The sequence below is a fragment of the Caretta caretta genome, chromosome 1 (genome assembly GCF_965140235.1).
Source record: "Caretta caretta isolate rCarCar2 chromosome 1, rCarCar1.hap1, whole genome shotgun sequence".
Classification (NCBI taxonomy): Eukaryota; Metazoa; Chordata; order Testudines; family Cheloniidae; genus Caretta; species Caretta caretta.
Window position 1 is genome coordinate 40,946,699 of NC_134206.1, and position 16,890 is coordinate 40,963,588.

General features: G+C 41.4%; 1 protein-coding gene across 2 annotated transcripts in view; it reads right to left on the reverse strand.

The window, feature by feature from the left end:
• The window catches only part of CRYL1 (crystallin lambda 1), an 84,685-nt gene that overhangs the window by 49,286 nt on the left and 18,509 nt on the right, over positions 1–16,890 (reverse strand). For both annotated transcript variants that reach the window (XM_048845360.2, XM_048845353.2), the window contains exon 3: positions 504–630. In XM_048845360.2, coding sequence (XP_048701317.1) covers positions 504–630 — 127 coding nt within the window. The remainder of the gene's footprint in view (positions 1–503; positions 631–16,890) is intronic.

A 16,890-nucleotide genomic window follows, 5' to 3' on the forward strand; every position in this document is an offset into this window, starting at 1 on the left:
TTTTCAATCTTCCCTCATATATCATGTTATCTAGACCTTTAATCATTTTTGTTGCATGAGACACAAAAAACGTAGCGTGGCCACTTTTTACAAATTTGTGTACAGTGAAGGGTGCAGACTGACAACCAAGACAAAAGAAATAACATGCTCTAGTGCAGAGATTCTTAAGTTCTGGCAGAAAGTGAATAAGATGAATTCAAATAATTTTTCACTTTTAGCCAACTACTATAAGGTTCTAAATGATCAAACTTTGATAATGGGTTATAACAGAGCTTAGCTAGCAAATATTATTATGAGGCCTGATAAGGCGTCAGGATTTTAAGTCTCATATTAGCTGCATGACAATTTTTTTTTCAAATAAAAAAGTTAAGCAGATAAATGAAGATATATATAGGTTTGAAGTTTACTGCTTCGGTGTGTATTTAACAGTGTGCCCCCAACCGAACACCACAAAATATTGCAATAACCTTTGTTTGCTAGAAATGGAAAAGTCCTCAACTCACCTGAATGAACATAGCACCCTCTACTGCTGTCTTTAAGTCAGTACAGCCACTAATGAGAGACAATTGCTTCTCTGCACTCAGAGTTCCTTTCAGCATTCCTGACTTTTCCAGCTCCTTCATTTCTTTGCTAGTGAAAACACAGAATACACATATAAATTTGTTACACCGCAGGCTCTTTTTACCAGCTGGCAACCATATCTAGCCATCCTTTGAAAACTGTATTTTTGTTATTTTGCAATGTCACTTTATGAGTTTGATAAGTTTAAGTGCATGGTTAACAGTTAATGCTTCCCAGTTGGAGGAGAGAAAGAGTTAAGGAGCGCACAGGTGAAATCACTGGGGAGGGAGGGGTGAAAAGTACTGACCCCCTACACACAACTTTTTATTACCCTACTTATGTCCTCCTCAATATGGCTCTAGGATCATTCTTGGTTCCATCAATTTTTTAAATAATCAAATAATTGTGATCCTGCACCATTGAAATCAATGAGCTTTGCTATTCCCTTTAATGTAAAGAGGATCAGGCCCTTACTGTGGTTGCACTGGTGGTAAGAGTGACAGTCAATAAATGGTCCATCCTGAAATGGGCCTGTATCACCAAGCCGACTACACATAAAGTGTCTGTATTTTAGGACAGATCAATTTCTACAGAAAGAGGGAACATACTTTGATTGCATTAATGGACTGTAGAGCATCAAGCACTATTTTATGAAAGTGGAGGTCTGTACTATTTTAAACCTAATATTTCATGTGTTTATAACATGAAGTTAACTATGGTTTGTTTTAGAACTTAGTATATGGTCATAGCCTGGAAAGAAGGCGTTTTCTATTTAACCTTTGCTTTCTTAGGGGGGAAAAAGCCACTGTTAGAGGAATCTCCTACTCTCATATATGTTAGAAATACTTTTTATGTTTTTAAATGCAATTTTGTGGGGCTTGTCCCTATGCTGTCCCTTATGTAACTTCTCCAAATCAATTATCTGAGCCACTACCCTGTCTTCCTTCAAATGTGTTTTTTAAGATTAATCTCTATTGTAATAAGAAAAGGAGTACTTGTGGCACCTTAGAGACTAACAAATTTATTTGAGCATAAGCTTTTGTGAGCTACAGCTCACTTCATCGGATGCATTCAGTGGAAAATACAGTGGGGAGATTTATATACATAAAAAGAAAAGGAGTACTTGTGGCACCTTAGAGACTAACCAATTTATTTGAGCATGAGCTTTCGTGAGCTACAGCTCACTTCATCAGATGTTTACCGTGGAAACTGCAGCAGACTTTATATACACACAGAAATCATGAAACAATACCTCCTCCCACCCCACTGTCCTGCTGGTAATAGCTTATCTAAAGTGATCAACAGGTGGGCCATTTCCAGCACAAATCCAGGTTTTCTCACCCTCCACCCCCCCCACACAAATTCACTCTCCTGCTGGTGCTAGCCCATCCAAAGTGACAACTCTTTACATAATCAAGTCGGGCTATTTCCTGCATAGATCAAGGTTTTCTCACATCCCCCCCACCCCCATACACACACAAACTCACTCTCCTGCTGGTAATAGCTCATCTAAACTGACCATTCTCCAGGTTTAAATCCAAGTTAAACCAGAACATCTGGGGGGGGGGGGTAGGAAAAAACAAGAGGAAACAGGCTACCTTGCATAATGACTTAGCCACTCCCAGTCTCTATTTAAGCCTAAATTAATAGTATCCAATTTGCAAATGAATTCCAATTCAGCAGTTTCTCGCTGGAGTCTGGATTTGAAGTTTTTTTGTTTTAAGATAGCGACCTTCATGTCTGTGATTGCGTGACCAGAGAGATTGAAGTGTTCTCCGACTGGTTTATGAATGTTATAATTCTTGACATCTGATTTGTGTCCATTTATTCTTTTACGTAGAGACTGTCCAGTTTGACCAATGTACATGGCAGAGGGGCATTGCTGGCACATGATGGCATATATCACATTGGTGGATGTGCAGGTGAACGAGCCTCTGATAGTGTGGCTGATGTTATTAGGCCCTGTGATGGTGTCCCCTGAATAGATATGTGGGCACAATTGGCAACGGGCTTTGTTGCAAGGATAAGTTCCTGGGTTAGTGGTTCTGTTGTGTGGTATGTGGTTGTTGGTGAGTATTTGCTTCAGGTTGCGGGGCTGTCTGTAGGCAAGGACTGGCCTGTCTCCCAAGACTTGTGAGAGTGTTGGGTCATCCTTTAGGATAGGTTGTAGATCCTTAATAATGCGTTGGAGGGGTTTTAGTTGGGGGCTGAAGGTGACGGCTAGTGGCGTTCTGTTATTTTCTTTGTTAGGCCTGTCCTGTAGTAGGTAACTTCTGGGAACTCTTCTGGCTCTATCAATCTGTTTCTTTACTTCTGCAGGTGGGTATTGTAGTTGTAAGAAAGCTTGACAGAGATCTTGTAGGTGTTTGTCTCTGTCTGAGGGGTTGGAGCAAATGCGGTTGTATCGCAGAGCTTGGCTGTAGACGATGGATCGTGTGGTGTGGTCAGGGTGAAAGCTGGAGGCATGCAGGTAGGAATAGCGGTCAGTAGGTTTCCGGTATAGGGTGGTGTTTATGTGGCCATTGTTTATTAGCACTGTAGTGTCCAGGAAGTGGATCTCTTGTGTGGACTGGATCAGGCTGAGGTTGGTGGTGGGATGGAAATTGTTGAAATCATGGTGGAATTCCTCAAGGGCTTCTTTTCCATGGGTCCAGATGATGAAGATGTCATCAATATAGCGCAAGTAGAGTAGGGGCTTTAGGGGACGAGAGCTGAGGAAGCGTTGTTCTAAATCAGCCATAAAAATGTTGGCATACTGTGGGGCCATGCGGGTACCCATAGCAGTGCCGCTGATCTGAAGGTATACATTGTCCCCAAATGTGAAATAGTTATGGGTAAGGACAAAGTCACAAAGTTCAGCCACCAGGTTAGCCGTGACATTATCGGGGATAGTGTTCTTGACGGCTTGTAGTCCATCTTTGTGTGGAATGTTGGTGTAGAGGGCTTCTACATCCATAGTAGCCAGGATGGTGTTATCAGGAAGATCACCGATGGATTGAAGTTTCCTCAGGAAGTCAGTGGTGTCTCGAAGGTAGCTGGGAGTGCTGGTAGCGTAGGGCCTGAGGAGGGAGTCTACATAGCCAGACAATCCTGCTGTCAGGGTGCCAATGCCTGAGATGATGGGGCGCCCAGGATTTCCAGGTTTATGGATCTTGGGTAGTAGATAGAATATCCCAGGTCGGGGTTCCAGGGGTGTGTCTGTGCGGATTTGATCTTGTGCTTTTTCAGGAAGTTTCTTGAGCAAATGCTGTAGTTGCTTTTGGTAACTCTCAGTGGGATCATAGGGTAATGGCTTGTAGAAACTCATGTTGGAGAGCTGCCGAGCAGCCTCTTGTTCATATTCCGACCTACGTCTCCGTCTCAAGGAATATTTCCAAAATACCTCTGAACAACATACTAATCCACAGAGGTCTCCCTGCCAACACTACAGAAAGAGGGATTCTAGATGGACTCCTCCTGAAGGTCGAAACAGCAGACTGGACTTCTACATAGAGTGCTTCCGCCGACGTGCACGGGCTGAAATTGTGGAAAAGCAGCATCACTTGCCCCATAACCTCAGCCATGCGGAACGCAATGCCATCCACAGCCTCAGAAACAACTCTGACATCATAATCAAAAAGGCTGACAAAGGAGGTGCTGTTGTCATCATGAATAGGTCGGAATATGAACAAGAGGCTGCTCGGCAGCTCTCCAACATGAGTTTCTACAAGCCATTACCCTATGATCCCACTGAGAGTTACCAAAAGCAACTACAGCATTTGCTCAAGAAACTTCCTGAAAAAGCACAAGATCAAATCCGCACAGACACACCCCTGGAACCCCGACCTGGGATATTCTATCTACTACCCAAGATCCATAAACCTGGAAATCCTGGGCGCCCCATCATCTCAGGCATTGGCACCCTGACAGCAGGATTGTCTGGCTATGTAGACTCCCTCCTCAGGCCCTACGCTACCAGCACTCCCAGCTACCTTCGAGACACCACTGACTTCCTGAGGAAACTTCAATCCATCGGTGATCTTCCTGATAACACCATCCTGGCTACTATGGATGTAGAAGCCCTCTACACCAACATTCCACACAAAGATGGACTACAAGCCGTCAAGAACACTATCCCCGATAATGTCACGGCTAACCTGGTGGCTGAACTTTGTGACTTTGTCCTTACCCATAACTATTTCACATTTGGGGACAATGTATACCTTCAGATCAGCGGCACTGCTATGGGTACCCGCATGGCCCCACAGTATGCCAACATTTTTATGGCTGATTTAGAACAACGCTTCCTCAGCTCTCGTCCCCTAAAGCCCCTACTCTACTTGCGCTATATTGATGACATCTTCATCATCTGGACCCATGGAAAAGAAGCCCTTGAGGAATTCCACCATGATTTCAACAATTTCCATCCCACCACCAACCTCAGCCTGATCCAGTCCACACAAGAGATCCACTTCCTGGACACTACAGTGCTAATAAACAATGGCCACATAAACACCACCCTATACCGGAAACCTACTGACCGCTATTCCTACCTGCATGCCTCCAGCTTTCACCCTGACCACACCACACGATCCATCGTCTACAGCCAAGCTCTGCGATACAACCGCATTTGCTCCAACCCCTCAGACAGAGACAAACACCTACAAGATCTCTGTCAAGCTTTCTTACAACTACAATACCCACCTGCAGAAGTAAAGAAACAGATTGATAGAGCCAGAAGAGTTCCCAGAAGTTACCTACTACAGGACAGGCCTAACAAAGAAAATAACAGAACGCCACTAGCCGTCACCTTCAGCCCCCAACTAAAACCCCTCCAACGCATTATTAAGGATCTACAACCTATCCTAAAGGATGACCCAACACTCTCACAAGTCTTGGGAGACAGGCCAGTCCTTGCCTACAGACAGCCCCGCAACCTGAAGCAAATACTCACCAACAACCACATACCACACAACAGAACCACTAACCCAGGAACTTATCCTTGCAACAAAGCCCGTTGCCAATTGTGCCCACATATCTATTCAGGGGACACCATCACAGGGCCTAATAACATCAGCCACACTATCAGAGGCTCGTTCACCTGCACATCCACCAATGTGATATATGCCATCATGTGCCAGCAATGCCCCTCTGCCATGTACATTGGTCAAACTGGACAGTCTCTACGTAAAAGAATAAATGGACACAAATCAGATGTCAAGAATTATAACATTCATAAACCAGTCGGAGAACACTTCAATCTCTCTGGTCACGCAATCACAGACATGAAGGTCGCTATCTTAAAACAAAAAAACTTCAAATCCAGACTCCAGCGAGAAACTGCTGAATTGGAATTCATTTGCAAATTGGATACTATTAATTTAGGCTTAAATAGAGACTGGGAGTGGCTAAGTCATTATGCAAGGTAGCCTGTTTCCTCTTGTTTTTTCCTACCCCCCCCCCCCAGATGTTCTGGTTTAACTTGGATTTAAACCTGGAGAATGGTCAGTTTAGATGAGCTATTACCAGCAGGAGAGTGAGTTTGTGTGTGTATGGGGGTGGGGGGGATGTGAGAAAACCTTGATCTATGCAGGAAATAGCCCGACTTGATTATGTAAAGAGTTGTCACTTTGGATGGGCTAGCACCAGCAGGAGAGTGAATTTGTGTGGGGGGGGTGGAGGGTGAGAAAACCTGGATTTGTGCTGGAAATGGCCCACCTGTTGATCACTTTAGATAAGCTATTACCAGCAGGACAGTGGGGTGGGAGGAGGTATTGTTTCATGATTTCTGTGTGTATATAAAGTCTGCTGCAGTTTCCACGGTAAACATCTGATGAAGTGAGCTGTAGCTCACGAAAGCTCATGCTCAAATAAATTGGTTAATCTCTAAGGTGCCACAAGTACTCCTTTTCTTTTTGCGAATACAGACTAACACGGCTGTTCCTCTGAAACCTGTCTTTATATACATAGAGAACATGAAACAATGGGTGTTACCATAAACACTGTAACTTAACTCACTTAAGATGAGCTATTACCAGCAGGAGAGTGGGGGGGGGCAGGAACCTTTTGTAGTGATAATCAAGGTGGACCATTTCCAGCAGTAGACAAGAACGTCTGAGGAACAGTGCAGGGAGGGGGGAGAATAAACATGGGGAAATAGTTTTACTTTGTGTAAAACCCATCCACTCCCAGTCTCTATTCAAGCCTAAGTTAATTGTATCCAGTTTGCAAATTAATTCCAATTCAGCAGTCTCTCGTTGGAGTCTGTTTTTGAAGTTTTTTTGTTGAAGAATTGCAACTTTTAGGTCTGTAATCGAGTGACCAGAGAGATTGAAGCGTTCTCTGACTGGTTTTTGAATGTTACAATTCTTGACGTCTGATTTGTGTCCATTTACTCTTTTACGTAGAGACTGTCCAGTTTGACCAATGTACATGGTAGAGGGGCATTGCTGGCACATGATGGCATATATCACATTGGTAGATGTGCAGGTGAACGAGCCTCTGATAGTGTGGATGATGTGATTAGGCCCTATGATGGTGTCCCCTGAATAGATATGTGGACACAGTTGGCAATGGGCTTTGTTGAAAGGATAGGTTCCTGGGTTAGTGGTTCTGTTGTGTGGTGGCTGGTGAGTATTTGTTTCAGGTTGGGGGGCTGTCTGTAAGCAAGTACTGGCCGGTCTCCCAAGTTCTGTGAGAGTGATGGGTTGTCCTTCAGGATAGGTAGTAGATCCTTGATGATGCGTTGGAGAGGTTTTAGTTGGGGGCTGAAGGTGATGGTTAGTGGCGTTCTGTTATTTTCTTTGTTGGGCCTGTCCTGTAGTAGGTGACTTCTAGGTACTCTGCTGGCTCTGTCAATCTGTTTCTTCACTTCAGCAGGTGGGTATTGTAGTTGTAAGAATGCTTGATAGAGATCTGGTAGGTGTTTGTCTCTGTCTGAGGGGTTGGAGCAAATGCGGTTGTACCGTAGAGCTTGGCTATAGACAATGGATCGTGTGGTGTGGTCTGGGTGAAAGCTGGAGGCATGTAGGTAGGAATAGTGGTCAGTAAGTTTCCGGTATAGGGCTGGAGAAAATGCCTTATAGCGAGAGGCTTAAAGTGCTCAATCAGTTTAGCTTATTGAAAAGAGAATTGAGAGGTGACTTGATTTCAAGGTGTAAGTACCTTCACAAGGAGAAAATACTGGGTACAATAAGCTTCTTGATTATAGTGAAGAAAGACATAAAAAGAACCAATGACTGCAAATTAACACATCTAGGAAGAAGGTACAGAGGTCATACCTACTGCATTTGGGGGATCTGTCCTGGAAGGCAATGACACTGAAAAGCTTTTAAGGGGCATAGTGGCAAACAACTCAACATGAAATGCCAGTGTGATGATGTTGCAAGTAGGGTTAACGTGATCCTTGGATATATAAACAGGGGAGTAAGAACAGGGAGGTGTACAGTATCTTTAATCTTTGTACAGTATTGATAAGACTGTGTAGAGTTATGGTGCTCATATTTTTAAAAGAATATTGAAAAATTGAAGAGGTAGCAGGGAAAAGCCACACAAGTGATTTGAGGGCTGGAGAAAATGCCTTATAGTGAGAGGTTTAAAGTGCTCAATCTGCTTAGTTTAAAGAGAACTGAGAGGTGACTTGATTTCAAGGTGTAAGTACATTCACAAGGAGAAAATACTGGGTACCATAAGGTTCTTGATTATAGTGAAGAAAGACATAAAAAGAACCAATGACTGGAAGCCAGGGTGGATAAAAATCAATGATTTAAATAAAAAAAATCAGATTTTTTTAAATTTAAATCAGATTTTTTTGATAAAATGCTTTTTGAGGAAAAAACCTATCTAAAAATAGTTTTAATTAAGGTACATTATAGCTCAAAGATATCTCATCATGGAATAGGGATTATAAATTCTAATGCTATAGTATAAGACAATATATTCATGTAATGTTTAAGAAAAGTTTTGTAAATAAATTCCAATAGTTCATGGATTAGGGACTCAATCTTATGGGTTAATCTTTCTATCTACCCAATGGGACTCAATGCTCAGTCTAGAAGATACCATCAGAGATGCTTAGTCTTGCAGTTTTCAAACTGTGGATTTGTGTTTCCAGAGATAACATGCTTGTTAACAGCAAAAATGTTTTTAAATAAAATAATAAATAAATAATATATAGAGGTAACAGACCTCAACCCTATTGTCCCTCTGCAAATTTGCATACATAGAGTCAATCCCTTACCTCTCTCTAAAAGCGCAAAGTTTCAAAAAGTTCAATGAATAGAAGATTGTTGGGGGCGGAATAGATCTGGAGATAAATGTGAGAAGGGAGGGACAGGCAGTAAAAACAAAAGTGAAACTGTTTGAGCAGCATATTTCAGAAGTCTTGGGGTCTTTCTGAGTGTAGCCTTCATTGATTTGAGATCTACCATACCATTCTCTCACTAGAAGGGAAAACCCATAATGGCAGCAGGCTGTAAAAGAGACCCAGTTTGGGAATATTTTAATGAAGTTCCTCTACCTGTGGGTAAGACAGGCAGGCGTGCAAAATTCAAACAGTGCAACAAAGAAATGCAAGGCCTGGTTGCCCGAATGAAACAACATCATGAGAAGTGTTCCTTCTTAGGAGGAAGCTGCGCTGAACATGATGAAAGGAACGTGTCTGAACATGCAGGATCTTCAGGTTGGTAAACTTTATTTCATACTTCTTTCTTAAGGACTGTTCCTCTTCCTTCTGGACTGTTCTTGAATTCTCATGTTTGAGCAAAAAAATATAGTTGCTACTCTATGGTACTATCATTTTAGATGCAGTTGTGATAAATAATAAATGGCTGAAACAGGCAGATCTTTTTTTACAATTTCACCTTTAAAGTAGTACCGAGTGTCAGTGAATGCAATGAGTAATACTAAATGAGCAGTATGGTAATAATAATTAAATAACTGCACTGATTTATTTTGTTTTGGAGAATCCATCCTCAACATACAGGATTCTGAAGACTATCCACCTTCAAGATCACAATCATTTTCTATAGTTTCAGAGTTATCTGCCAATGACAGTGTTTCAGTCACATCATGTATGTCACAGAGGCACAGTATATCACCTGTAGCAAAAAGAAAAAAAAAATCTCCATCATCCAGAAACAACCATAGATAAGTTTGTGATAAGAACCAGCAGATTACAAAAAGAGGTTAATGATGAAAAAATTGCCCGGTTTGTTCATGCAACAAACTCTCCTTTCCGTATGATTGAGAACCCACACTTCATTAACATGCTTCAGTCATTAAGACCAGGATACAGTCCACCCAACAGAGGAGATGTTGCAGGCAAATTGCTGGATAAAGTGTATGAAAGAGAAACTGAGCAGTGTGCAAAAGGTCTAGAGGGTGAAATTGTTAACCTGAGTCTTGATGGGTGGAGCAAGGTCCACAATGATCCTGTTGTATGTGCTTGTGTGACAACAGAAGAAGGGAATGTCTTCCTTACAGAAACAATTGATACATCAGGAAATGTACACACAGCAGAATACTTGCAAGAAGTAGCAGTAAAAGCTATAACAAACTGTGAAAAAAAATTCAAATGTCTAGTATGCAGGTTGGTCACAGACAATGCTGCAAATGTATCCAAGAAGAGAAAAAAATTTAGAAGAGAGAATGAAGAGACTCCCAAGCTAATAACACACAGTTGCAGTGCTCATTTGATGCACCTCCTAGCCAAAGATTTCAGTGTTCCAGAAATAAAGACTAATGTTGTTGAAATTGCAAAATACAGTAACTCCTCACCTAACGTCCTCGCACTTAACGTTATTTCAAAGTTAAGTCGCTGCTCCATTAGGGAACATGCTCGTTTAAAGTTGTGCAATGCTCCCTTATAACGTCGTTTGGCTGCCTGCTCTGTCCACTGCTTGTAGGATTCTGTGGAAGAGCAGCGACTTTACAAGGGAGCATTGCACAAGTTCCTCTTCTCCGCCTCCTCCCCCTCCCTTCCAGTGCTTCCCTGGCACCAAACAGCTATTTGGCGGTGCTGAGGACTTTCTGGGAGGGAGGGAGAGAGTGGGGAAAGCGCTGTGTCTCCACTCCTCCCCATCCCTCCCAGAAAGTCCTAAGTGCCGCCAAACAGCTGTTTGGCAGCAGGGAGGTGCTAGGAGGGAGGTGCTAGGAGGGAGGGGGAGAAGCAGGGATGTGGCGTGCTCCGGGGAAGAGGTGGAGTAGGGGTGGGAAGAGGTGGGCCTGGAGTGGAGCAGTGATGGGAAGAGGTGGGCCTGGAGCATCCCATGGCAAAGTCAGCGCCTGTTTTTCTGGGGGGAAGCTGCCGCTGCTGCTGCACAAGGTGCTTCCTAGCGTCCTTGCCTGCCTCATTGTCTGCAGTGGGCTGTGTCTGTGTGGGGTAAGCCAGGGGCACCTCTCAACCACAGTACAGTACAGTACAGTACCGTACAGTATATAATGCCTTTTGTCTGCCCCCAAAAAATTTCCTTGGAACCTAACCCCCCCACATTTACATTAAATTTTATGGGAAAACTGGATTCATTTAACTTCATTTCACTTAAAGTTGCATTTTTCAGGAACATAACTAAAACATTAAGAGAGGAGTTACTATACTTCCGTAACAACCACTTTGCAGCAGCTGCTCTGAAAAAAGTGGGCGGAACCAAGCTAACTCTCCCACAAGACATGCGATGGACCTCGGTAGTGGACTGTTTTGAGCACTACATCAAGAACTGGCCTAATCTGATAGCAGTTTGTGAACAAAATCATGAAAAAATAGATGGCACCATCACAAAGTTCTCAACAATGGGCTTAAGAGAAATGTTGAACACATGCTTAGTACGCTGAAGCCTATTTCTGTAGCCTTGAACAAAACGCAGGGAAATAGCTGTTTTATTGCTCATGCTGTTGAAATTTGGAATGAACTGAGTGCGATCTTAAAGAGAAATATGCAATGACAGAGTTAAATTACAAGCATTAAAAAAACAAATGGGACAAGCACTATCGCCAGCTCATTTTCTTGCAAATATCCTCAGTACTCGGTACCAGGGTCAAACCTTAACTGCTGAAGAAGAGGAGTTGGTTATGACATGGACATCCAGCAATCATCCCTCCATAATGCCAACTATAATAAACTTCAGAGCTAAGGGTGAACCATTCAAGAAATATATGTTTGCTGATGATGTTTTAAAGAAAGTCACGCCAGTGAACTGGTAGAAGTCATACTTAAGCACTTGGATTCAGAGACTGTTGAAGTGATAATCTCACTTTTAACATCAGTAGCTTCTTCTGCCGGTGTAGAAAGAATATTTTCTTTGGACTAATTCATTCCAAATTGAGAAATCGCTTGGGACCTGAAAAAGCAGGAAAGCTTGTTTTTCTTTTCCAGATTATGAACAAACAGGAAAATGGAGGTGAAGATGACTGAGTTAGCTGCAGAAGCCAATATTTGAAGTTTCTCATGTTGACCTGGCTGACATAATCAATTTAATTATATTTTTTTAAATATTTCATTTAACTATTTTAGTTAAAAACAATTTTAACAAAAACAAACCTGATTTTAAAAAACTTGAATGTTTAACTAAATTCAAAAATTCATATGCTTGTTTTGTTAAAATATTATATGTTTCCTGTTGAAGAAAAACATCCAGAATACATAACATTGTTGTTTTAGTTACATAAAACAATTTAAATGTCTGTCTGGTGATGTTCTCCTAAGACAGCATGGCAAGAAAATCCTCCAACTATTAACCTGCTGAATTGGAGATAGTTCACCTCCCAATGACTTCATAAATATCTGCTTTTATTACCTTTGGTAAATGAAATAACTAAACAATCAGTAATTTTCTGATATAGCTGTAAAACTAATCTGAAAAGTTTTCAAAATAAATCACTTAAAAATCGATAGCGTATACCTTCTAAAAATGAAACCTACATCTATTTCTGAGTTGTGAAGAATATGTATAAAGGTTATAACAACCAATAAGAATGCACTTTTATGTAGAAATCCATGATTAAATAGAGTCTTCCTGACTAGTGATTTAAATCATGATTTAAATCAATTTGATTTAAATCAAATCCACCCTGCTGGAAGCTGAAGTCAGACAAATTCAAATTAAAAATAAGACATTTTTAACAGTGAGGATGATTAACCATTGGAACAAGCTACCAAGAGAAAGTCTTCCCATTACGTATCAAAGAGAAACCCCTCAAAATGCCTGATTTTTCTACATCTATATAGAACACAAATTGCTGAAAATAAACCTTGAAAAATAAAGTTAATAAACCCTAAAGAAGCCCTAGTTATGGACTTTAACTCCAAATGTCCTCAATGGATTATAAAGAAGGTGGAATTTTTATTATACTGGAAAGAACAAGTGAGGCTAATCATTGCTTGGAACATGCAAGATGTCAGCATGTACTCTGGCTCATGATTCTTAAAAAAAACTTTTTCCTCTTGACTTGGCCTTTGCTTTAAATAGAGTTTACATTTTTTTTTTTTGTAAGTAACTCTGGGTAAGTTTTACTGTGCTGTAGAGTCGACAATGTCAACAAAAAGAAAAAGAAAATGAATCAATGACACAATGATCTTTAACTTCCAATCTAAGAAGTGCAAGCCTGGGTGAACAGCCAGAGATATTGCATTCCTATTCTCTCTTGAGCATCTGTACTGAAAAAAAAATCCAATTATTCATTCTTTGTTAGGGGAATGAAACCAGAAGTCTGAAATGAAAACAAAATTTCTGGGGTCAGTTTGGCTTGCAACTCCCTGCAGTTGTTTAAATCCATAATCGGCATTAGAATTTACATTTTAGTATAAGCACATTTTTAACCTTCTGCTGAGACTTTTATTCTATTCATAAATTCTTGCCTGTTTTGATTGAAAATGCATCTACAATATTGAGAGTTCACCATAAGTATGAAAGAAAATGGAAGTGACTGACCTGTAATTGGAGATTTTTCAAGATGTGTTGTTCCTATCTATATTCCACAAGTGGGTACACATGTGCTCCTTGCGGCTGAGATTTGTGAAAGTAATGTCTGTTGGTCCATGCAGGTACAGTTGTTCTCCTCGTGCTCCAAACTGAGGGCACAAATGGCAGAGCAGACTGACTCCTTTCCAGTTCCTTCTCTTACCGTGAATCAGGTGGGATCCGAAGCAGAAGGGAAGGAGGACAGGTAAAGATGGTCTCTTTGGGTGTAGAAATGTTTCTAAGGAGGACTCAGGCCAATAGAGGAGGAGACTGTGGATAGGGCAGAGTGAAAATATCCTCTAGTGAGGTAAAGCTTTCAGTCCCTCCCGGAGTCTGAGGAGTCCCTGAGGTGGGAACCAATTAATCAGGGGTGTCCTCTGGTCTGGTACTCAGAGGATCCCACAGGGAATGTGCTGGATCTGTCAAATGGGGGTCCAGCATAGTGTTTCCAGACCAGACCAGTGGGTGCTGATCTTTCTGTCTTTGGACAGTGCCAGAACCAGCACTGATACATCTTCTTCCTTTGAGTCTTTCCTTCTTGTATGGAAGGTATGTGCAGGCCTAATTCCTTAGGACCTCTGCTCAAGGACTCACCCAATTTGGATCAAGATGGGAAGGGAATCCTTTTCTTAGAGGCAGATCTGAATGAGAATCGGTCCTTATGCTATGGTCATGTCCCCAGCTCTCATGAGAGGGTTTCTTAGGCTTAAGTGTTTTGCCTCTACTCTGGAGCTTATGCTCAGAGGAGCACTGCTCACAGTCTATACGGGGGGGGGATCTCCTCGGCCTTGATCCAACTGGGGCCTCATGGCCTGATCCACAAGCTGTTACTATCCCTCACAAGACTAAGGAGGGTCGGAAGCCACAGGTGCTGCACTTGGGGTGGCAATGTGAGCGCCCCCCCCCTCCGCCCCCAAAAGCAGTAAAGGCAGTGCTGGAGCTTGTCACTGATGGATAAGAAACAGGGGCAAGAGACCCATGGCTCTTGGACCAGTCCTCCTTGGGGAGAAGCTCCCACAGGAGGGTGACTAAACTAACGATAAAAAACACTAAACACTAAATCTAAACTGATCAAAAACTTTTTATAATCTGTATTTACTGTAGAGGAAGATCATAGTGGACACAGTATTCTGACTCAGGCCAAACAGAGGTAAGAAGGAACTGGAGAGACATCGGTCCACACCACGCCTTATATCCTCAGTTTGGAGCACAAGGAGAGCAATTGCACACATATGGACCAACGGACACTACTTGCTATAAAACTCCAGTCTCATGCACATGAATGCATATGTGCCCATACATACAGGAACCAGCACTCAAAGAAGAATCAGACCTTTTCTGCCTGAAATTTAGAGCTGGTTGGAAATTCTCTAATGGAATATTTTTCTGCTGGAGAATACAGATTTATTGAAATCGAAACGTTTCAACAAGACTGAGCTTCCAGGTTCTCAGCTCCCCTTTAGCCCTCCAGGTTCTTTCTTAAACACTGCTCTGTGCACATTAAACACCATCCCTGAACTAACCCATAAGGCCACAGCCCTCTTATCCTTACAATCCAGCCTCAAGACCCATTTCTACTCTTATGTCTACAAAAAAACCCAGCCAATCAACAATGGTTAACTAGAGGTCAGTGTTAACTGGTATTTATTAAAAACACTTATTCAAATACATCAAAAGGTGCACACAACTACCCTATATAATGATGAAAAGTTATTACTGTCACTTTTGTCTCCTTTTCCCCCCTTCTCTTGTATGGTTTATAATACTTACTTGTGTCTTGTCTTAAACTGTTAATTCTTTATCAGAGGGGTAGCCGTGTTAGTCTGGACTCTTTGCCACTGTTAGTTCTTTGGATCATGGGCCGTGTCTTCCTAGACTGGAATCTCTTGTTGGTGGGCAAGGAAGAGAGATTTCCCATGGCCTTTCTTATTCCTTATAGTTTTAAATAGTTTGTAATGCACTGGCTTGCTTATGTATAGTATTGTGCACCAATGACCTCTGCTGGACAGAGTGTTAATTCTACTTACAAACTCATCTAGATTCATTGCTTTTAAAAGCCAGAAGGGATCATAATGATTATCTAGTCTGACTTTCTAAATAACACAGGTCACAGAACTTTGCCCAGTAATGTCTGCATCAAGACCATAACTTTAGCTATTGCATATACCTTTTAGAAAGACATTCAATCTTGATTTAAAGATTTCAAGAGATGGAAAATCCACCACACCATAGGTAAATGATTCGAATGGTTACTTATCCTCACTGTTAAAAATGCATCTTATGTCTCGTTTGAATTTGTCTAGCTTCGGCTTCCAGCACTTGCTTCTTGTTATGCCTTTGTCTGCTAGGTTAAAGAGCTCTCTATCATCAGAAATCTTCTCCCAATGTAGGTACTTACAGGTAGTAATGAAGTCACATCTTAACCCTTTTCTTGGATAAACTAAATCAATTGAGCTTTTTAGTCTCTCACTGTAAAACAGGTTTTCTAGATCTCCAATCATTCTGTAGATCTTGTCTGAATAATTTCCATTTTTTCCACATCCTTTCTGAAAAGTGGTACAGTACAACCTCAGAGTTACAAACAACTCAGGAATGGAGGTTGTTTGTAACTCTGAAATGTTCGTAACTCTAAACAAACATTATGGTTGTTTTTTCAAAAGTTGACAACTAAACATTGACTTAACACAGCTTTGAAACTTTACTATGCAGAAGAAAAATGCTGCTTTATTTAACAGTTTATGTTTAACACAGTGCTGTAATGTATTTGCCTTTTTTTTGTCTTGTATACACACACGTTACCTTTAGTTAAATTGGTGTAATTTATTTGTAAACTTATTTTGTTAAACTGCTGTAAGTCAGGTTGAAACCAATGTAAGCTTCACCACTCACAAAACTGGACCAGTTTAACTAAATCAATTAAAAAAAAAAGCAATACCGTTAATTAAACCTTTTGTTAGCATCCTCTGGATTTAGACCAGACCTAAGTGTTTGGGAAATCCCTGTACTGAACTGAGTGAATCCTGCCTTTTAGAAGCAGAGAACTCCCTGCACTGATATGTACTACATCCAAAGGAAAAGTCTTTAGAGCCAAAATTTTGCTACCAGTCATTTTTTAAATACAGAAAAGGAGGGGTCACCACTGTGATGCCTGAATCAATTTTGAGTTGGAGCAATATAGTTTTTCCTATTTATATTATAGTAGCACCTAGAGGTCTCTATCAGGATCAAGACCCCATTTTGCTAAACAATGTGTATATACTGAGCAGGAGACAATCACAGACCTAAAGAGAGTAAGAGTTAGAGAGTAACAGAGGCACAAAGAGGTGAAGTAACTTGCGTAAGGTCACACAGCAGGTCAGTGGCAGAGCTGGGAACAGAACCTCAGTCTCCTGGG